This window comes from Callospermophilus lateralis, chromosome 4 (genome assembly GCF_048772815.1).
Source record: "Callospermophilus lateralis isolate mCalLat2 chromosome 4, mCalLat2.hap1, whole genome shotgun sequence".
Classification (NCBI taxonomy): domain Eukaryota; kingdom Metazoa; phylum Chordata; class Mammalia; order Rodentia; family Sciuridae; genus Callospermophilus; species Callospermophilus lateralis.
Window position 1 is genome coordinate 163,180,259 of NC_135308.1, and position 22,622 is coordinate 163,202,880.

The 22,622-nt window shown below is 43.6% G+C and overlaps 1 protein-coding gene across 1 annotated transcript; it reads left to right on the forward strand.

Annotated features, from left to right (window-relative positions):
* The first annotated feature begins 1,731 nt into the window (after nt 1-1,731).
* Nup50 (nucleoporin 50) lies at nt 1,732-22,404 on the forward strand. The gene is made up of 8 exons (XM_076855472.2): nt 1,732-2,056; nt 4,470-4,548; nt 8,097-8,180; nt 12,279-12,462; nt 13,527-14,192; nt 16,046-16,127; nt 17,790-17,908; nt 18,733-22,404. Exons 2-8 carry the CDS (start codon nt 4,480-4,482, stop codon nt 18,933-18,935), a joined length of 1,407 nt encoding a protein of 468 aa, XP_076711587.1. The 5' UTR covers nt 1,732-2,056; nt 4,470-4,479; the 3' UTR covers nt 18,936-22,404.
* Nucleotides 22,405-22,622: the final 218 nt, after the last annotated feature.

A 22,622-nucleotide genomic window follows, 5' to 3' on the forward strand; every position in this document is an offset into this window, starting at 1 on the left:
TCAATGCTTTGGATTTCTTGGGGGAAGTAAATATATTAGCTGTGAATAAATCTGGCTTTATTAAATAACCAACATAGGTACCACTTTTTTTTTTTTTTAACCCTTTTATAGTAAACCCCATGTCCAGGGGGAATAGGTTCCAGGATCTTCTGGCAGACATCAAAGTCCTTAGATGATGAAATCCCTTACATAAAATGACATGCTGTTTGCATATGAGCTATTCACATCCTCCCATATATCTCATTTACTTTTGGGCAAGCTCCCCCTAAGTTGCCCAGACTGTGCTTAAATGGCTAGGTCCGTCATCCTTCTGTCTCAGCATCCAAGTACCAGGGCCTGGCCAGTGCCCAGGTCCGTGTGCCTTAACGCACTGTTAATGCTATGTAAATGGTCCTAGTATTTAAGAGAATAACGAGGGGAACGTTTGTGCATGTCCTTTACATTTTTTTTTTCCTGAATAGTTTGGATCTGTGTTAGCTGAATCCACAGGGAAGGAACCATGATCAGGGCGCGTGGGCTGTAAATGCAATCTCTTCTCGGCTTAAGCAGAGCTAAACAAGGGGTCCCCGGAACACCCTGGAGGTACGCAGAGCTCCGTTTTCTCCTTCGGGCCTGTTGGCAGCGTCCTTAGACTCTCTACACCCTGGCCCAAAGGGTCGAGAACCCTGGCGCTGGGCTGGGGCTCAGGGGTACAGTACTTGCCTGGCACTGTTACCGCTGTTGGCCGGTGAGGAGTCCTTGCTTCCCCAATGTTGAAGAATAACACCAGAGAAGCACTCCCAGGCAAGGTCAGAGTAGAAATTAGAAGTTTATTAAAGGATAGCAGAAAAGACTTCTCCTGGAGGAAGAAGGGGACCCAAGAGGTGGAATCCCTGGAAGTGCGGTTGTTTCCCCTTTTTATAGTTCTTTCAGTGATGGAATGTAGGTTGGAAGGCCGGAGGGGTGGGACACAGGTGGGCCAGAGAAGTAATCTGGGCAGGAAGGACTTCATTAACATTTCTTTGGGATGGACTTTGGGCCTAGGGCTTTTCATGAGTTGTCCTGCACTTCCCAGAATTTATTCAACATGGCCTCCGTTTTAGATCTTACATAGACCCCATTTGCCTAACTACGCTGACTACCTAACTTTAAATCTGGCTTCAGCACCGCATATAAGTAAGCAATAAAAGTCCATCAACAACTAAAAATAGACATATTTAAAAAAAAAAAAAAACAGCTCTAAAAGCGCTCCTTTCCGAAAGCTTGCCTATGGCTAGCGAGGGGCTCTCACTTTCGGAGCCGGTGGGGGGGGGACGGGGACGGGACGACGCGGGCGCGCCGCAGGCCGGGCTCCTCTCCCCGCAGCCCCCCACGCGAAGACGTCACAAAGGCCCCACCTCCTCCCCGCGGGGGCGGCGGGGCAAGTCGGACACCGCGAGGCTCACCGCGACGGGGGCCCCATCATGCCCTCCAGGGCTCCTCGCCCAGCACTAGCCCGCCGAAGATTCAGCAGCGACTTCCTGGCGAACCGACCTGAACGCGAAGGCGGCCCACACGTCACCCGGGCGCGTGAGCTGCGGCCGCCCACCTCGCCGCAGCCGCCCAAGGCGTGTACGCATGCGTGCGACGGGCGCGCTCCTCCCGGCGACCGTTTCCAGCGCGCTGGACGCATGCGCCGCGCGACGCCCTGCGGCCTGGGGAAGGAGGTGCTTCTGCCCCAGCTCGGACGCGCTTGCGCAGTGCCCGGACGCGGGCGTTTCTCCTTTTTTTTCGAATCGGGTTTGAGGGGTAGATTCGAGTTACAAAATGGCGGCCTAGAGTGCGCTCCCCGCCGTTTCCCTGGTGGTCTCTGGCTTGGTGGATGTCTCCGCGTCTCGGTGCCGAGCTCACAGACACGCGGCCCCCGGGGGACATGGTGTTGGAGACTCCGGGCTTGCTGGCCACCAAGTCCTCCGAGGCTCTCAGCGCACCGGAAGCGGCCAGCCGCCGCCTGGGCCCCGAGCGCAGCCATCGCCGCCGCGTCCCTGCTCGCCGCCGCGCCCACGAGCCAGCGAGAGCTGCGGCGGCCGCCGGAGAGGTGCGGGACCAGGTGGAGGGCGGCGGGGACGTGGAAGGAACAGGCGGACCCGGGACGGGGACGTGCGGGGCCGGGGCGGAAGGGGCCGGCGGGGCGCGGGACGCGGCGGGGCGTTTGTGAAGCGGCGGCGCAGCTCGGGCGGGCGCGCCCCGGGCCTGCGGCGTGCGGGCGGCGGTCTCCCTCAGGCGCGTCCCCGCCGTGCCCCGCGCTTCCCGCCGTCGCCCGGCCTCCGAGTAGTGGCTTGGGGATGCGGGTCTTCCGCGGCGTCGCGGGCGGTCCCCTCCCTCGTCCTCCAGCAGGTGCCTTCCCGTCCGGGTCAGATCTCTTCTCGGAGGCGCCACTGCGGGCGTCCTCCCGGGGCCGAGGCGCCCCCTGTCACCCGGACGTTCGGGGTCCCAGCACAGGGCGTCGTCACGGGAGTCTGCCGCCGCACCCCCGGGCACCCCGGCCCGCCTGGGTGCCCCGGAACCGCAGCCGAGGACCCTGGGCGCCTGGCCTTGCTCCGTTGCACACAGGTGTATCAGTACCCTCTCTGTGTCTAAAAAGTGCAGCCTTATCTCGTGACATGCTTTGGAATAACATACGAACTTGGTAAAATAGTTTTTAAAGTCCGGCGCATATTGGAACTGTCTTTTTCTGCACTACGACTTTTAAGTTTTGGGGGAAAAAAAAAATAGCCTCTGTTTCTAACAAAACTTTTTTCTTCAATTATACTTATAAAGCTCTTTCTTTGTTCCAGGCACTGTTGTAACTAAGCTCTTTATCTCATTTAATGTTCCTAATGAACTCTTCCCTGCCCTGCAGATAAAGAAACTGAGGCAGAAAAATTAATTACTCAAGATCTCACAGCTAAAAAATGGCAGAATCAGATGCCAGCCTCTTGGGTTTTCTCATATATGTAGTGCCCAAGATCACTGATTTCAACAACAGATAGAACCTCTAGGAGCTGAACAGCTTGGGGCATTTGGAGAACTTCAGTAGGCAAAACTAACCTCCCTGCTTTCTGGTTATGCTGACTTGATAAGTGTGTTCGAAAATGAAAGCTACTTCATTAATTTAGCTTGTTTTACTCTGCCAGTTATCTCTAAAGGTATAGGTGTGAGTTAGATATTAAACTTACCTCCCGCCCCCCAATACTGGGTATTGAATCCTGGGACCTACTACCACTGAAACCTACTACCAGCCCCCACCCCTTTTTTTTCTAATTCAAGACAGGGTCTTGCTAACTTTAACTTGCAGGACTGGCCTGAACTTGAGATCCTCCTGCTTCAACTTTCCTAGTCACTGGGATTGTACACCACCACCCTTGCATCCAGCAAAATTTTCTTACTACCTTTTTTTCCTTTTTCAACTCCACCCCTTTTGCCCTATAGTTAAATCTTTGATAACATTATCATTCCAACCTCTCACCTCTTTCGCCCTCTGGTGGCGAAGTTAATGAATAGCCCGAAGAATCCAGAGACATTCTGAATAGTTCAGTAAGGAATTTTATCTAGTCTTCTATTTGTTTTTGTTTCTGTGAAAAAATCAATAGCAGAAATTGACCAAGTGTTTTGGGGGAGGCATTAAGAAGAGAAGACTCTCAGGTGATGCTGGAAACTATATGCTAAATCTCATACTTTATATTTTAAAATCTTAGACTTTAAATCATTCATTCTATAATTAGAAAAAAAGAACATATTTGTAAGAGAGATTTCAAAGACTATTAAAAATTTACAAAAAGCTGAAAGCCCTTAGACATTAGATTTTGGAGGACTTTGGAATATCAACATCTGAATTTTGTTCTATAGCAGTAGGTGATCTATGAATTTGTGTCTTAATGACTTGGATATTTTGGGAAGCTGAATCTTGTAGGTTGTGGTATTGAGCACAAACTCAGGAAGGAATTCAGGCAAGTTTAGTCAGTCCTGGAGGGTACTAAGAATTAAATGGGAAGGTTTTTTTGGTCTATTTGGCTGGTGAATTAGTAAAGAAACCAGTCTCCCCCCAAACAAAGCTCTCAGTTCTAGTTTTTTGTTTTGTTTTTTCTTTTGTTGTTGCTGTTGCTTCTTAAACAGCAATGGATGTGATGTTAGGACAGGAAATAACTGCAAATTTAAAGGGATGGACACAAGCACACTCTGTGGATAGATGATTGAATCCACTGCTGAAGTAATGCTGTCAGTTCCCCAACTCCTACCCTTTCCCCTAAGGCTATGACATTAGAAAAGTTAAGCTGATGATCTGTTTTTGAAGCACTACACATTCTCAGAATGTTGGTGCATCCATATTGAATCAGTTTCTACTGGCATCACTAATGTTTTTGTTTCTTACTAGAGTGAATTTTTAAAATTCTTAATTTTTATAGTTCTTTGTGAAAGCCATATCTTGGTCTAGAAAAGTTACTTTTTTTTCTCTGTTTTCTGTGATTTAGATTCGAGAAAATGGCCAAAAGAATTGCCGAGAAGGAATTGACAGATAGAAACTGGGACCAAGAAGATGAAGCTGAAGAGGTAAAAAAAAAAAAAAAAAGTTCCCCCCAAAATGATTTCTTATTGTACCTACATTTAGTTCATTTTGGGGTTCCTCCTAAAGAATTGTGGTAGAATTAAGTCAGACATTTTAAGAACATCCCGAATGGGTGGTCCTGTGGTTTCTTGTGACTTGTGTGCTTTTCCACTAGTGCCTGTTCCTAAAATATTCTTTGGAAAAGCACTTCCCTCTGAATTTCATATACTTGGCAGCATTCTGAACCCATGATTTTGAATAAGTCATTTTAGTCATGACTGAAGAGTGACTTAAGTGATCTGGTCATGAGGCTAGCTCAGTGCTGGCACTCAGGTAGGAAACGCATCACCATCTCAGGCTGCTGTCCCTGTCACTTTAGGTTTCAGAAGTTGAGGTTGTTTGCCTTACTCAAATTCTTCTTGTTCCTATTCTGATGGTAGAGCTGATACCCCCAGCAGTTGCATTATTAGTAATAGAATTCCTAGTCTGTAGTTTCTTTAGAAGCAAAATGAAAGTCATCTTCCCTGAATAAATCCCACCATGTTTCTCTTAGGAAGAATAAAATGTAATTGCATTTCTAGTGTCTCACCAGCAGTTGATACTGCTCGGCCAGTTCACTCAGGACATCAAGTTTTTAGCCTTTCAAATTTATAACATAGTCTAAGTAAGGAAAAGAAAAAAGGTAAAAGAATTTTACAGGAGTGTTCTAAGCTTATTCTTTGACTAATATCTTCCTTTCTGAATCAATCTTTTCTGTTACTTTTCTTTTTTTCTTTAGAAGTAGATATACTTTACTTTTTTTAAAAAAAAAAATTATTTGGTTTTGGGGAACCAAAATCACAGTGTGTTAATGTTTTCACAGAACCTTTAACTCAAGGTTTTTCTGTGTATGTTTTTGGTGTGGTTTGTTTTGTTCTGGTACTTGGTATTGAACCCACGACCTCATATGTGCTAAGCTAGTGCTCTACTATTAAGCTACATTGCCAGCCCCTTTTTTAGAATTTTATTTTAAAACGGGGTCTTGCTAAGTTTCCTAGACTGGCCTTACACTTGTGGTCCTCCTGTCTCGGCCTCCCCAGTAGTTGGTATTACAGGTGGTGACACCATGCCTGGCTGACTTGGAATTGAGTCTTTTTCTTTGGTGCTGGGGAGTGAATCCAGGGGTGCTTAACCACCGAGCCACGTCCCCAGCCCTTTGTTGTGTTTTATTTAGAGACAGGGTCTCACTGAGTTGCTTATGGCTTTACTAAGTTGCTGAGGCTGGTTTTGAACTCTCATCCTCCTGCCTCAGCCTCCTGAGCTGTTGAGATTACAGTTTGTGCCACTGCCCCCAGCGAAACTTTTTTTTTTTTTTTTAAAGAAGTGGACACGGGCTGGGGATGTGGCTCAAGCGATAGCGCGCTCGCCTGGCATGTGTGTGGCCCAGGTTCGATCCTCAGCACTACATACAAACACAAGATGTTGTGTCCGCCGAAAAACTAAAAGAAAACACACAAATAAATATTAAAATTAAAAAAAAAAAAGTGGACACAGGGCTGGGGTTGTGGTTCAGTGGTAGAGTGCTCGCCTAGCACATGCGAGGCACTGGGTTCAATCCTCGGCACCACATAAAAATAAATAAAAAATAAAGGTATTGTGTTCAACTACAACTAAAAAAAAAATATTTAAAAGAAGAAGATGGACATAATACCTTTATTTTAATTTTATTTTATTTATGTGGTGCTAAGGATCAAACCCAGTGCCTCACACATTAAGCCGATGCTCTACCACTGAACTATGACTCCAGCCACCAGTGAATCCTTTGTTATGGATTTTTTTTTCCACCCTCAGGTCTAAGCACAAGTACATTCAGGGCTATAGTAAAATCTAGACTACCGTATAATGATTTTCTTTGGCATTAAAATATTCAGGAATAAAAAAAGTCCCACTTGGACAGGTTCTAATGACATGAGTATGGAAGGATTCCATTAATTACATTTAATTGGGACAAGTGTGTCCAAATGATCCCTTGTGTAGGTGTAAGAATGAATACCTTTAAGTTTTATATGATCTGCAGTAATTATAAATGAGATTTCTTTACAAGAAGTATTTTGCTCCAGCCCTGCAGGATAAAAGAAGGGTTGAAGTAAAGACAAAGATCATTAGCAAACTTCAGTTTGCAGACATAGGACTTTTAGCATGTTATGGAAGGGCAGTAGTCAGAGTGTTGGGAGCCTCCGTCGCCTTTTGGTGGGCAAGTTGGGCAGGATTTTCTTTTTCTCGGTCCTGGAGGTAGAGCCTGGAGATGCTCTACCACTGAGCTACATCCCCAGCCCTTCACCCTATTTTGTGTGTAGGTGTGTGTGAGAGAGACAGAGACAGACAGTGTCTTGCTAGTTGCCCAGGCTGGCCTTGAACCTGTGACCCTCCAGCCAGGACTCTTTTCTTAAAAATCATGTGTATGTGGGCTTTGGGGTGCAGCTCAGTGATAGAGTGCCTGTTCAGCACGCACAAGGCCCTGATTGCAGTCACCAGCACTGCAACAAAAGGTCAGGGGTGTTATAAATAAAACTTATCTTTAAAAACTGTATTAGAGTAGATGCAGGCATCTGGGTTTCATAATGCGTTGCCCCATCAGCTATTCATGATCTTTAAGATACTTTTCTGTTTTTAAATGATAGCTTATATTTTTTAATGAAACCTTTAATTTTTTTCTAAACTTTTGTTGAGAGCCACAGTTTAGTCAGAATTACGCCTGGCATTTTGCTAGAGGGAATGGTTGAAAGGTGACCCTGCTCTGGGAATAGGCTGGCTCAGGGATTAGGGTGGATCCTGCTGCCTTAGGCATCGCTACTTTGGAGTTCCAGTTGAGTTCTCCAGACCCAGTGGAGGGAGTGTATTCCCGGGAAGTGTGTGTAGAGTGCCGGTGAGAGTTCAGGAATAAAGAGTTGCTGTTTGAACCTACAAGGCTGTGTGGCGGCTCGGTTATTTTGTGCCCAGACTGTGGCATTTATTAATAGTATCTAGTATATATCCAAAATATTTGAAGAATTGACACCAAAGTTTTGATGGTCTTATCTTTTCAAAAACTGTTGTGTGTATACTCCTCTCTCTGAATTGGAACTTGAAGTTTGGATTTGTGTACTGTAGAAGATAGATGGTTTGCCTAGCTAGAAGTGGAATCCACAAGAAGAAAAAATTTATATGTGTGTGTGTATATATATATATATATATATATATATATACACACACACACTATTTTCTGTCAATTATTAATCATATTAGTCATATAAATTAATGGGTTTCACTGTGACATTTCCCGAATGCATATAGCATGCTTTGATGGTATCCACCTGCCTTCTGTTGCCCATCCACACCTTCCCCTTTGCTTTCCCCAACCCTTCTCCTTCCCTAACACTCCATCTTCTGCTTTAGGTAGATGTAAGCCATTTCTGTTAACAAGCTCTCTCCATAGTATTAACATTAACAGTATTTTAAAGCCATATCAGGTAAGTTTGTCTCCGCTTGCTGTTTTGTCCTTAATCTTTCTGTGTTTAATTTGTATGCCCTGCAGGTGGGAACATTCTCAGTGGCCAGTGAGGAAGTCTTGAAGAATAGAGCCATAAAGAAAGCAAAGCGGAGAAATGTTGGGTCTGAAGTAAGTACCTTCTTAGTGGCTTTGCTACTGAATACTGACTCTTTCTGAATACAGAGCTTTTCTTCCTTTGGGAACAATCACAGCAACAAATGCTTTTTTTAAAAAAAATGCTTACTCCTTTGTGTAGCTCGTGGGAGAGAGAAGAAAGTAATAAATGTCACATCCATGTCTTAAAGGAAGGTGTCTGTTTGAGGAAGTAAGATGAGTAGGGGCAAATGCAAGCCCAGTGACACCATGAGTAAAAGCCAGTGTAGCAGTTCAGGGGCTGGAGGTGTGGTGTGGTGGGGTAAGAAGGGGACTTGGAAGAGGTGTCTTCAAGTCTTCGCCTACTCCTGGGACCAAATTATAGGGAGTAGTTCCTTCACTATGCGAGAAATGTGTCCGTTTTCTTTCTAGTTTAGTATATTAAGATATTTCATTCTTGTGCTCAGAAAGATAAAAGATGAGGACTTGGCGTGTAACTCAGTGGTAGGGCACTTGCCTAGTGAGGCCCTGGGTTGGATCCTTAACAGTGCAGAGTTGTAACTCCTGAATTGGAATCATGTGGTCAGTATTCAGCAGTCACCCCACCTTTCAGAACTCCTCCCCAGTACAGTCCTCACCCTTGACACACTCCAGACCCACAAGCGTGGTTTTGGTGATCTTGGATATCTACTGTCAGGCAGGAGAAACAGCTTTTAGACATCTTGCATGGCAGCTTTGGAATAAACCTCCTTAGCCACACATTCTACATTTCTCAAGTTTCAATCCCAAAGGAACTATATTCTTATATATTTTTTTTTAATTGTTGATAGACCTTTATCTTATTTATTTATATGTGATGCTAAGAATCAAACCCAGTGCCTCACACATGCCAGGTAAGTGCGCTACTGCTCAGCCCCAGCCCCTCCCTTTCTGTTCTCACTTTGAGAAACAATAAAATAGAATCCTTATTATAGAAATAGTAGGTAGACATGGTGGCACATACTTGTCGTCCCAGCTCCTCAGAGGCAGGTAGGAGAATCACCTGAGCCCAAAAGTGTAAGGCCAGCATGGGCAACACAGCGAGACCACAAAATACAAAAACAAAAAAAGAAAATTTCTTATTTTTGAAGGTTTTCATCATACGTTTTAAGTTCAAAAATGTATAAAGGGAGGAAGAAGGAGGTGGGCAGACAGAGGCTTTGGGAAGGCAATTAGTAAGAAATTTACAACTAGAGTTACATAGTGAATCGGTGTTTCATAAATGATGGTGTGTGTTAAGGGGAAAACAGTTTTTAAAAATGTCTTTACCTAGAATATATGCACCGTGTAATTCAGGGCGGACAAATGCAATCATACAGCAAACTGATTCTCAGGTGGTTCTGTGTGGTCACTTGTACACGTGTAGAATGTAGTGATGATAAGTACCCGTTCTCTGCTCCATGGCTGCTCTAGAGGACCTCATTTCCTGGAGCTGTAAAAGCTCTTTGACATGGAACCTCAGGTTGTCTAGGGTAGTGCTGCCAAAAAGGAGACAGGGAACAAGTCTTAGTGAAGGAAGGGATGGCATGCAGACTTCTTCAGAACGCACCTAGCAGTCAGGACTTGTATTTTGTTTGTTGTTGTTTTTGGTACCAGGGATTGGACCCAGGTGCATTTGGATTTACAGTCCTGCTGTTTCACCCTCCCAAAGTGCTGGGATTACAGGCATGCACCACTATGGCCAGTAGGACTTCTATTTTTAAAATAATTTCAGCTTGAAGATTTTTATCTTTTACAATTAACAAATGTGGCACAGCGTGAATTTTTTTAAAAATATTCTGTTTATTTTTTATGTGGTACTGAGGATTGAACTCAGTGCCTCACATGTGCAAGGCAAGCCCTCTGCCACTGAGCCACAACCCCAGCCCCAGCATAATGTTTTGAAATAGTATTCATTGTGGAATGGCTAAGTGAGTTGACTAGTTTGTATTATCACACTTTTTTTTTTTTTTTTTGTAGTTGTAGTTGGATAGCATGACTTTATTTTGTTTATTGTGTTATGTGGTGCTAAGGCTCGAACCCAGTGCCTCACACATGCTAGGCAAGCACTCTGCCACTGAGCTACTGCCCCAGCCCTTATTTATTTTTTAAAATTTGGTAAGAACACTTAAAGCTCAGCACATAAACTCTACTAAGTATATGTCTTGAGTTTAGTTGTTATTATTTTAATTCCAGGGTATTTTTTTTTTTTCCTGGTCTGATTTCATTATTACCTTAAGACTGGTGACTGGTTGGCAGTTGTGGTATGGAGCTGAGTGATGTTGGTAGTTCTCTCACTGAGAAGATGCAAGGAAAGATGGAATAACTTAATTAAGGATGAGACAGTTCAGTTTGCAAGTGTGGCATTTGAAAATCCAAGTTCTCTCCAAGACACTGGATATAGAACAGGAATTAGGGCGGGTGAGAGGTGGATGGGGTGCTGGGAGTTCTCACCACACAGATGGCGGAGACACCACCAGAGTGGACAAAGAGGCAGTCAGAAGGAGCCCATAGTGAGGAGTGGGCAGCAGCAGATCAGCAGAAGGAGAATCCCGGGGAGGGTGTTTTGTCAGGAGCCCTGGAACTGGGAAGGGACAGAAATATACGTGGATAATTGAAATCCAAATTTAATTTGGATTATAACTTTTAGCCTCTAGTTTTCATGAAACTTGGATATTTGAAAAATAATGTCATATCATTTGCTATAAAAGCCACAAATGTGGCTTTTCCCAAATAGTGGATTTGCCTATTGAACAGATCTTAGCACTGGAGATCCATGGATAATAAAATAATCCAAAATATCTCTGCCTTGTGGAATTTAACTTCTACATTAAGTTTAAGGGTCTATATTTTTTCCTCCATATGAATCCTAAAGAAAAATCAGGGAGATTGGGGAATATCATAATGTTTCAGGGCCCAAGGAGCCAAACTGGGTACATCCCAGTCAGTTTTTTTTCTCACTCTTCTGAAGGTCTGTCTTATGTGTCTCTCCTTTTTTTTTAATAGTGGTTTTTGTTGGTTTGGGGGGTTATTTTAGAGCTAATTTACTATTGCTAAATTACAGTAATTTCTAAAATAGCTGTAAACATCTTGTAACTTTAAATCTAGTGTGTTTCAGTAGTCAGTAAACATCTGGAATTTTGAAGAGTTGGTTGAAACTTGTGTTTTTAGAAATATATGCAGTAGTATTCAGGCTCACTGGCCCATCTAGACAGTGAAGAGGTCTGGTTGAGGTGATTTTTTTGATGAGATGGTGGTTGATACATTTATGTGTGTACTCTTTGGGGGAGAAGCAGATTGTTCCCTATGGTGTCACCACTATTTTAAATGGATGAAAGATTTATTTTAAAAAATTATAGCCAGTTTAGCAAAACACTGTAAACTGAGAAACTGTTCTCCAGAAGTCCCCCAGGGACAGAAAGCAGCTTTAGAATTTCCTAATGAATGTCAAGCATTTCCAGAGCCTCTATGGTTGGAGATATGAGCAAGCTAGCACAAGGGGAGAGGCTGCTAGAAAGGTCTTGTTAAAGACGTCAAACTTAAGAAAGCAGCAAGAAAAATGCCCTGGATTGCTCAATTACTGGGAAATCTCTATTTGAAATATGACCGTTTTCTGAAGCTCTCTAGGCTGAGAACAACTGGAAAACAACAAAAGTTCCTAGGAAATGAGATAAATGGTAAAATACCTTTAGTTAACCTAATGGGATGTTTCTAAAACTTCCTTAGGTAAGTTGCCTTTGGAAGGTACATGAAGGATCTTTCCTTCAGATTCAGTTGTATTGGGTCTGTGTTCAGTTACCATTCTGAAGCTGGATGGGAGGTACGTGGATTTACTGCATTGATCTCTATTAACCTTTTATGTCTACATATGCACAAGACATTTTTAAAAATATAACTGATTGTAAATGGTGCCTGCCTGAAGGTGCCAGCTTTGGATCGCCAGGCCTTCAAATGCAGTCTTTCCATGCAGTGCTGGTTGCGCCGCCAGTTTTTCGTGTAGTAAGGATTACCTGTGGGAGCTGGGTGCTCAGTAGTCAAGAGGATATTGTCACTTCCTTGCTTATTTGCAGATAGGAAAGGCCCTTTTCTAACATGTATTCTCTGCTCATATTGCAGTCTGACAGTGGAGGAGCCTTCAAAGGTTTTAAAGGCTTGGTTGTGCCTTCTGGAGGTGGAGGGTTTTCTGGATTTGGTAGTGGCCCTGGAGGGAAGCCTCTGGAAGGACTGTCTAATGGAAACAGCACTAGTGCCCCTCCCTTCACTGGTGCAAGGGCAGCAGCAGAGCCTAAGGCAACCTTTGGTAAGTAGCCCCCCTCCTCAGCCACCTCATATGAATGGAATCTAGGAGAAATAACTTCGTAAAGAAGTTTCTCTTGTACAAACCCTCAATCCTTAGTCTGTAAGCAGAAACAACAATAATGTCAGGGATGGAACTTTGGGGAGATATTGGCTATGTATACAGTAGGCAAATAAGCAGAGCACATGTTTTCAAGCCAAAGCAGATCTGGATTCTGAGCTCAGTTCTGCCAGTTATGAACTATATGACCTTGGCAAAGTTCCTTAACCTCTGACCTTCAGAATTGACGTAAGAGAGCTGAGGTTGTAGCTCAGTGGTAGAGCACTTGCTTAGCATGGCTGAGGCACCCTGGATTCCATCCCCAACGCAGCAAAATAAAAAAATGAGGTGAAAAGGAAAAATGCTTCATAGACCCTTTATGAAGGTTTGCCTGCTTGACCATTAATTCAATGTGGACATGTGTACCAAGGGATCTGTGTGCTTCTTACCACGATGGTCACTGGGAATTCCCATGACACTGTCCCTGGTCACAGAGCCCTCCCAGGCCATGTTTGAACAAAATATGTTGATTACCTGATCCTGTTTTAAGGGAGTTAGTGAAGAACTCTTGGGATTTACACAGATAACAGGATCATGGGATGATTCTGACTGGTTGGGTTTTATTTAGCTGATTATTCTGGAAGTTTATACTGTTTGATTTTCATACTATGTACTTTCTGTTACAGTTTGAACTACTTTAATATATGTTTTTGCCAGCAACTTTGAGAATTAAAATCTTTTACTAACAATATTTCTGCCAGTTCTGTTTGAAATGAACATTGTTTTAAAGGAAAAATTTTTACTTTAAAAATTAGAGACTTAATGTAGTCAAACAGTGAATACTGCTCTTTGCCATAACCAGCCTTGATACCCAGATCCTAAATATTCCCTCTTGAACACGCACTTGTTGTACTGCAACAAAACAGGGTAGAGTTAAAGCAGAACAAGACAGAAGAGTGGTGTAAAAGTCCAGATGGCTTCATTAAACTAGTTTTAAAATAAATTGTTCAAACTTTAATTTCCTATAGGTTCTTTTGCTGCAAATGGCCCAACTGCCTTGGTGGATAAAAAGATTTCAGATTCCAAAACCAACGGCAGCAGTCCGCAGCCCTCGTCCTCCAGCCTTGCTTCTAGCACAGCCTGTGCAGGGAGCACCTACCACAAACAGCTAGCGGCCTTGAACTGCTCGGTTCGGGACTGGATAGTGAAGCACGTGAACACAAACCCCCTGTGTGACCTGACACCCATCTTTAAGGACTATGAGAAGTACCTGGCCACTATTGAGCAACAGCATGACAACAGTGGCAGTGGAAACTCTGAAAGCGGAACGAGCCAGATGTCAGTTGACACACAGACCCCTTCCCTCTTTGGTTCAGCAAAACTACCACAAGAGTCAACATTTTTGTTTCATGGCAACAAAACTGAGGACACATCTGAGAAGAAGATGGAAGTTGTGTCTGAAAAGAAGACCGACACAGCACCAGAAGCAGCAAGTGTCTCGTTTAATTTCGGCAAGAAAATTGATAGCTCTGTTTTGGGCTCACTGAGCTCTGGTCCCTCGGCTGGATTTTCATTTTCACCTGGAAACTCCAGTTTATTTAGTAAAGATATTACCCAGAGTAAACCACTTTCTTCACCATTTTCTGCTAAAACATTGGAGGGTCAAGCAGAAGGTGGCAGTAATGAATGCAAAGGTAAATTTTAAAATTATCATTGTAAGTTTATATTTGTAAATTTTGTGTTTAGTGGGGAAAAACATATTTTTTTTCCCCATGCCAGGTGGATCTCACATTGTGACTCCATCGCATCCTGCTTGTGTTGTCCTGGATAAAGTTTATTAGTCCTTACTTGTAAAATGACCTAGGACCTATTTTGTAGGGTTGTTGGAAGGATTATAAAATAGGACTTGGAGGTAGTTCAGTGGGTTCCATTCCCAGCGCCCCCACCCCCCAAAAAATATATACACACACATAAAGAATATGTATAGCCAGGCATATGGTGGTGCAGGCTTGTAATTCCAGCAGCTCTGGAGTCTGGAGCAGGAGGATCCCAAGTCCAAAATCAGCCTCAGCAACTTATTGAGGCCTTGAGCAACTTTTTTTTTTTTTTTTTTTTTTTTTTTTTTTTTTTTTAGAGAATTTTTAATGTTTTTTTTTTAGTTATTGGCAGACACAACATCTTTGTATGTGGTGCTGAGGATCTAACCTGGGCAGCACGCATGCCAGGCGAGCACGCTACCGCTTGAGCCACATCCCCAGCCCCTCCTTGAGCAACTTTGTCAGATCCTCTCAAAATAACAAAAATAAAATAAACGGCCGAGGACATGACTCAGTGATTAAGCACCCTGGGTTAAATCCCTGGTCCTGAAAAGAAAAAAAAAATATCTTAGCATTAATGATTTTGAGAAGTATCAAACACATGGCTTTGCATTTAAAGAGATTGACTTCTCATAGCACAGCAATTAAACCAACACAGTGGTTCCCCTACAAGTCTGAAATTAGCTTCCTGAAAGTCAGTGGTGGGTTCTGAGTGACAGTTCTGTCTGTAGCACCAATGCCACAGACCAGGCAGCAGCCCAGAGCCTTGGTCCTTCCACTCCCTCTGCTCTTGGCTCTCTTTTTCTCTCTTTTTTTGGGGGGTGGGGGTAACCAAGGATTGAATTCGGGCACTTAGCCACTGAGCCACACTCCCAGTCCTGTTTTGTAGTTTATTTAGAGACAGGGTCTCACTGAGTTGCTTAGTAGTGCCTCATTTTCACTGAGGCTGGCTTTGAACTCTGATCTCCTGCCTCAGCCTCCGAGCTTTTTTATTGGTACTTTATAGTTGTCACATTGGTGGGATACGTTGTTACATATTTGTATATTTACACAATGCAGAGTTGCTTTTTGATTTAGCAAGTTTTCATGCAGCTGCCTTTCTCTTCCAGAGAACCCTTCCCACTTAAACAGAGTCTTAGAGGTTGAGTACTGCCGTGACTGAAAGTGCCTTCTGGCCCAGTTAGCCAGGGAGCTGTAGGAGCAGAGTAGTGAGCCCTGTGGCCATTCAGACAAAACCAAACTTACTTACACTTGGCTTTGGAGCAATTCCTCTATAAAAAATTTTACTTTTCCTATCATTGGCATTGCTGACATTGCTATTTCTCGGCATGCTGTGGATCCAGTCACAAGATCGTTTGGAGATGAAGGCATTAGAGGATTCTCTGAGATTTTAGTTCTCCAGCAGATAACCTGAATATAAATAATTGAATGTTGACAGGTTAATTTTCTATACATGTCATAAGCATGGATTTGTTCTAGGACTTTCTACATATTAGCAGTTACTTTAGAATAGAGAAATATGTTCTCATTAAAAACTGTTATTTTTTACACAATAATTAAAATTCAGCAGTGGCCTCCCCCCTCCAAAAACAAAATGAAAAATGGTGTGTGTTTAGTCTTTATATTGGCTTGCATGGGATATTCAGGGTTGAGACTTAGATGTCAGTAGCAAGCTTCTGCTGCTTTTCCAGTCCTGGGTTGAGCTTGACTGAGCTGTCATTTTTTGTAAGGTGGAGACGAAGAGGAGAGTGATGAGCCTCCCAAGGTGGTGGTCACTGAAGTGAAGGAAGAAGACGCTTTCTACTCCACCAAGTACGAGATGACCCTGGGAGCTGGCTTGGGAGTCCCGGGGCTGTGGGCCAGCTTGTTCTGATCGAGGCCTGAGCTCACACTGGGCATCTCTGAACTAGAACAGGGAGAACCCTTGGCCTGCTATTTTAAACAGGCCAGGTCTGGAGATTTCGTGCTGAGCACATCTGTCCATGCTTTAGAGACAGACTTCTTCCCCTGCCCCTTTTCTTCCTTCCTTCTCTTCCCTTCTCCTTTCATCGTGAAGAAAGTTGGTTTGGTTTTGCTTCTGCTCCTTATCTGGAAGCGTCCCTGACCCCTTCCTGGAGACCTGGTCTTTCTGGATTTTCTTACAAGAGTTGGGCACAGTGACCCGCCACCCCCTTCTGTTAAGGGTTGCGAGAACTTTGGCCTCCTCTGATAACGAGTCTATTACTTGGGGTTGGGGAGGGGAGGATTGCTTTGTTTTTAAATGAGCTGCCTCTTTCAGCTGAAGGGAAATTCAAAGATATTTGTACCATTTCATTTATAATGTACAGTTTTTAATAAGAAAAAATTAATAATGAATCCGTAGTTTTCCATTTAACAAATCATCATATCCTCTTGAGATTCTTAAGTGTTATTTTCAAGAATTTTTAAGGGACCAACAATTACCTTTGCTTATTTTTAGGGTTTTTTTTTTTTTTGGCAGGGGCGGGTTGGGTACTGGAGATTGAGTTCAGAGGCACTTGACCACTGAGCCACACCCCAGCCCTACTTTCGATTCTTTTTAAAGTCAGGATTTCACTGAGTTGTTTAGCACCTCCTGTTTGCTGAGGCTGCTTTGAACTTGTGATCCTCCTGCCTCAGCCTCCTGAGCCACTGGGATTATAGACATGCACCACTGTGCCTGGCGTTGCTGAGGCTGGCTATGAACTTGTGATCCTTCTGCCTCAGTCTCCCAAGCTGCTGGGATTATAGGTGTGTGCCACCCAGCTTATTTTTAGTTTTAATTGCAAGAGTGACCCTGATTTTTTAAAGATTTTTTTCTAAGAATAAATCAAATGAGCAGACAGTGGTTTTGTTGTATTAATAACCAAATGACATGGGAGGCTAGGATGAAATATCATTACTCTATTGTTGAGCCTGCTTGAGATTTACCTCAACATCTTGGGAGATAAAATTGAAGGAGCCTGAAAGAAAATTTTTAAAATAAGAGATAAAGGAAAAGATAGGGTGGGGGCGATGAAGGACAGATTGTTTGTACTTAAAGGACCAGATCAGCCCTTGAGCTCAGAGCTAGAGGTGCAGATCAAGGAGCCATGGGGTGTCTAAGAATGATTTTGACTGACTTGAGAAAAGATGGTTTTAGCAAGAGTTGTTAAAATTTTTATGGCTGTCTAGGGGTGTGGCTCAGTGGTACAGTCCCTGCCTGCCGCCATATACATGGCCCTAGGTTCAGTCCCCAGCATTTGAAAACACAGAAATTTTTAGGGGACCCACTATTCAATTGGAAAAAATGGGGAGGGATTCTAGAATGTCTAAGTAGATTTTCTTTTTCTGATTTTTATCCAGACCTAGTTGATCTGGATCAATAAAATTATTGTCTGCTTTCATTTAATATAGATTTTTTCACAACCGTGATTGTTAGAAAAAAACTGTGACTTGTCACTGAATACCTGACTAAACCTGTTATCTTTTCCATAGGTGTAAACTATTTTACAAGAAAGACAATGAATTTAAAGAGAAGGGTGTGGGGACCCTGCACTTAAAGCCTACAGCAAGTCAGAAGACACAGCTCTTAGTACGGGCTGATACCAATTTAGGTGAGGATTTTTTTTCAGCCTTGTTCCTCCCTGATTTTAGTCCTTGAGATTTTGGGGTTTATTGATGTGGTTTTGGAATGGAAGAGATCATTCAGGCCAAGTCATGCTGTATTTATTCATTAAAGACTTAGTGTAAGGAAATGTAGACATATGTTTCAAACTAACTAGAAAGGAAATCATTTAATTTGCTTTGTTAGAAGTGTGACTGAGGCTAGAGAGAAGCTGGGCAGTTCAGGAAACGGGCCATCCCGAGGAGCCTTCTGTGGATGAGAGCATCAGAGCCCACTGCTGCCCACGCTGTCTGCCCGCCTCCGTTTTTCCCTGGAAACTGCTGGAAGGAGAGTAGTGCTCAGCAGATGGGAGCGGCAGGGCCTGAGATGAATGGCGGGATCGCTAGATCTGTGGCTACAAGCCGTGTCACAGAGAGAAACTTCTAGGAAGCATTTTTTCATTCCCAGGCTTGAGTAATTTATAATAACGACACCATAATGTCGCCATTGCCCAGTAAGTTGTGCTGGTCTCTGACAGAGATGATGTTCTTGTTTGTGGGTCGTACTAGCTCGCTCTTCCTCCAGTCCTCTCGGAGCTGAGCCATGTGGGTGTGTGAGTGGGAGCATTGGGCAGGGCCACCAGAGACCTCCTGGCACTCTGTCCAGGACAGTGCTAGTACCTGTGAGGGAGCCAGTGTGCATTCTTAATGGCTCCCGGTTTGGGATCCATTGAGTCTGAGCTGCTTCAGGGTTTCGTGCTCACCGAGCTGTGGACTCTCCGCGGAGCTCTAGTTGACATGATTTTGATGTATATTTTCCTTTGTTTTAATGCAGGCAACATACTATTGAATGTTTTGATTCCACCCAATATGCCATGTACCCGAACAGGGAAAAACAATGTACTCATTGTCTGCATTCCAAACCCACCACTTGATGAGAAGAGTGCCACCGTCCCTGCCACCATGTTGATTCGGGTGAAAACTAGCGAGGATGCAGACGAGTTGCACAGGATTTTACTGGAGAAAAAGGGCGCCTGAAGGTGAAGTCGGAGGAGGCATTGCCAAGTTGCTGCTCCCCCACCTCCCTTTAAACTTAGTTTTTCTTTTCTTTGACCTTCTAAGGACTTCTAGATAACTTAAAACTGTTGTGGGGAAGATTAAGGCCAATAAAACCTTTCAATGTTTTATTTCAATGTCAAGGAACTGTATTCTCCCTTCTTCCAAGACTGACAACTGTGCAAAATACATTCGAATGAAATTTTTTGGAAGTTTTTTAAATGTTTATTTGTTTATTAAACTGTTAGTGATTTCTTAATGGACTGCAGTCAGGGTTTGGATTAGCTTTCCCAAAGGCTTTTCTGATCCATGGGGTTTCGGGTCGCTACCGGCACTGGCAAGGCTTCCTGACGGCGGATGCGGCATCCAGGAAGAAACCTGCTGGTGTGGTTCTTACGCGTGGGCGCAACGGATGTGTGAGACCAGCACTCTACCAAATGAACCAGCCGCCATGCTGTGACCGACGTTGTCTTCTGCTCTGTTGTATGTTCTGTTTTCAAACTGCAGTGTGGTCACTCACCGTTCACTGTGGGTGTACAGTCATCAACTTATGATTTGCAGACATTGGCCTTTAACCCTGTGGGCTGCTTTACTGTAATTCAGGAACTGCATTTTCATTTTAAAAGGAAGCAGGCTGCTTGACAAGGAGTTCTTGGGTTTTGCATATCTGGGTTTTGTAGTTTTTATTCATGAGGTGCTATTATTTGTTAATTCCCCAGAGACAATTAAGATAGAAGGGTATTATTGCCAGGAATGGGGTTTAAAAGCACAAATTTGGTAGCTTATCATTTCTAGAAATGACCATGGACATCAAACCCTTAAGAAAAAAAGTGAAGTCAGACTGCACTGGGAAAGAAAAATGTGTTCATAGTCACTTGTACCTTAAGTGAACCCCATAGATCTAAAAAATTTACGTAGAAGGAGTTTGAATTCACTAGGAAACATGAACTTAAGGTAGTGGAGAAGGAAACTGTGTATGAAGTTTGCCTTTAACTTTAGACAGCGGTATATTTATACACCTATTATCTGAAGTAATTTTTTTTTTTTTTTTAAGAATAAAATACTCATTGTGTCCATTTGGAGCCATGGTTGTGCCCAGGAATATCAAGTCACTTCTCCAGAGCTGTCAGGTAGCACTAGCTCGCTTTGAAGACTGGGCACATGAATTACATGCAAGATTTGATGTCTAAATTCCCACTTTGATTCCTTGTGAATTAAAAATGAAAGTGCTAGTGCCAGCTGGTGCCATCTCAGGGCTCAGGGTCACTGCCCACTTGAAAATCCTCATCTTCAGTATGTAATGTGCCTGACTTAGGAAACAGGAATCAGAATACTTGTGGGTGGTCTGGGTGCTTTTAGAAACTGCAGTCTGCGGGTGTGGTGTGTGGAGCGCTCTGCACGGGGTAGCTTGCTCTGGAGCCCTTGAGGTGAGAGATGGTGGGATTTTGTGTGGCCTGTGACCGAGCAGTTTTCTGATTTCAGTGGGAGAATTTGGCCTAGAGTGTGGCTCTGAATAAATACGTGCAGAGAGGTGTGCTGCTTGTGCTGTTAGGGATGTGGCTCAACTTTTACTCTGTTGTTGTGAGGCCTGGGGAGGAGGCGGCAGGTAGGTTTGCATTTACCTTTAGAATTGAGAATGCTCTAGAGTTTTTATTAAGGATGATTTATGGTAAGCAAGTGGTTGATACTATTAAAATGACACTGGCCCTGCCCTACTCATACTAACTTTCTGAAAAATGAAGGGTAAATAGGGGGACGAATTTCAGGATGTGACCGCTCAGCCTCACCTGCTGCCTTGGCACCATCCCACATACTCGCTCTCAGGCTGCAGAGGAGCATAACAGTGTCCTGGGGCATGGGGGTGTATGTGGCCCACGTCTGCATGTGTCATAGGTGTTTACAAAAGCAGCATGAAAGCTTGTGTCACCTTCTAACCTCCTTCCCTGAAGCCAGGTTTGTTTTTAAATTAGTGGATGTGTGTGGCTTTCTTTTGTCCTAACATTCCCAGCAAATTTTTGCTGCTAAGACTATCACTATTAAAGTGAGAATTACAGGGGAAAATGATGCTTCGACTCAAAATGTGATATTTTCTTGAAAATTTTTATGCTTTAGGATCTTGTTGGACCCACTTAGTGTATTCATATAAATGAACCTGAGTATGAGTGTATTTTATGATAAAATCCAACACCTTATATATTGCTTGGGGTTAGGGGCCCCTGGAGGGCTCACCCAGTTTTTCTCTACTGTGTTAATAACTAATTCTAGCCAGTGGGTTATTTTAGTCTGATATATTTTAACAAATGTTAGAAATTAGACTTTGGAATGTTCAATATGGACTGAAAATTTCCATCTTTAGTTTGAAAATCCGTAACTTGTATCTCATGTATGAGACCTGAAGCGGGGCTTGTGTGTGCGCGCACTGATCACAGGGCATTTTTAATTCTAAGTCAGATTTCATCTTGATCTCATTCTCGAAGTGGGAGCTCTAGGGAAACGTGGCTTGTTCTGCAGCAAAACCTGTAGAGGGCGCAGCCTGTCAGCATCTTCTCTCCCCATCCTGCGCTGAGAGTGGCCATCATGTGAGGACTAAGGACTCTCCACTTGATGCGGACAGCACTCTAAGGGAGATGCAAAACTTCTTAGCAATCAAAGGGATAAACTGTTTGCTTTTTACTTTGTGCTAAGTATCCCGTGGCCTTTTTTTCCCCCAAAAAACTGATGGGTCCTTGCCATTCCCAGGAGGCAGAAGGCTGAGTGTTATGCCGCCCGCCTTACTAGAATCACACTGGAAACGTTGGTTTAAAAGAACTTTAGTGTTTTACATGGGAGGCCAAGTCTGACTGTGGACTGATTTTCTTGAAGAGAATTATGTTTTACAGTTTCAATTCTAAATCATATTCTATGCTGCATGCCAAAAAAAAAATAATAATGCCTGTTCTTGGAGAGAAAATATTCCATCTTAGCACTAGAACTCAGAACAGATGTTCACAGAGAGCCTTTCAGTGTGCCGCCGAGGTCGAGGTCTGCTGTCCTTGGCGTCTCTGTGGAGTCGCAGTGCAGGTGTGATGGGTTAGAAGGCTCTGCGGACTCTGGCGTCCTCGCACCCGGGTCTTCTCATTGTCCTGTAGCCCGTAGAGGGCAGCAGCCTGTCGAGACTGGTCTTTGGTTCTTCCTACCGTGCACTGAGCACAGGCTCTGTGTGTTCCTAGCCAGAGGCCATCATGGTAAGGTCTAAGGACTCTCCATTTGATGTGGACACCACTCTAAGGGAGATATAAAACTTCTTAGCAATCAAATGGATAAACTGTTGTTTTTACTTTAAATAGGAAGTTGTTTTCTAAGACTAAAATACTTGAATTGTTAAACATAATCTCAGTTTGTATTAGTTTTGAATGACCCCGTTGAGGGAGTGTTAATCCATGAAATGTGAATAAATGGGAAGTAAACAAAAGCCACTGCGTTTGACACTTTATATTGCTCTCTGGTACACTTGGCATGGATACTACTCAGGTAGAATGGAAGGGAGAGAATGAGGAGCTGCAGGAGCCTCCCAGACAGCATGACCAAGGACATGTGCTTAATCTAGAGACCTGTGTATGTATCAGACCCCTGTGGGTGGGGCGAGGCCACCCAAGTCGTTCAGGCCTTGGGCTATGTTGGATTGCTTTA

What these genes read in the sequence shown, in the direction of transcription:
- Nup50 (XM_076855472.2), top strand. Translation starts at nt 4,480, where the DNA reads ATGGCCAAAAGAATTGCCGAGAAGGAATTGACAGATAGAAACTGGGAC. An exon ending in AAGAAGATGAAGCTGAAGAG is followed by an intron (nt 4,549 to 8,096) that starts GTAAAAAAAAAA and finishes TATGCCCTGCAG; the next exon opens with GTGGGAACATTCTCAGTGGC. An exon ending in GGAGAAATGTTGGGTCTGAA is followed by an intron (nt 8,181 to 12,278) that starts GTAAGTACCTTC and finishes CTCATATTGCAG; the next exon opens with TCTGACAGTGGAGGAGCCTT.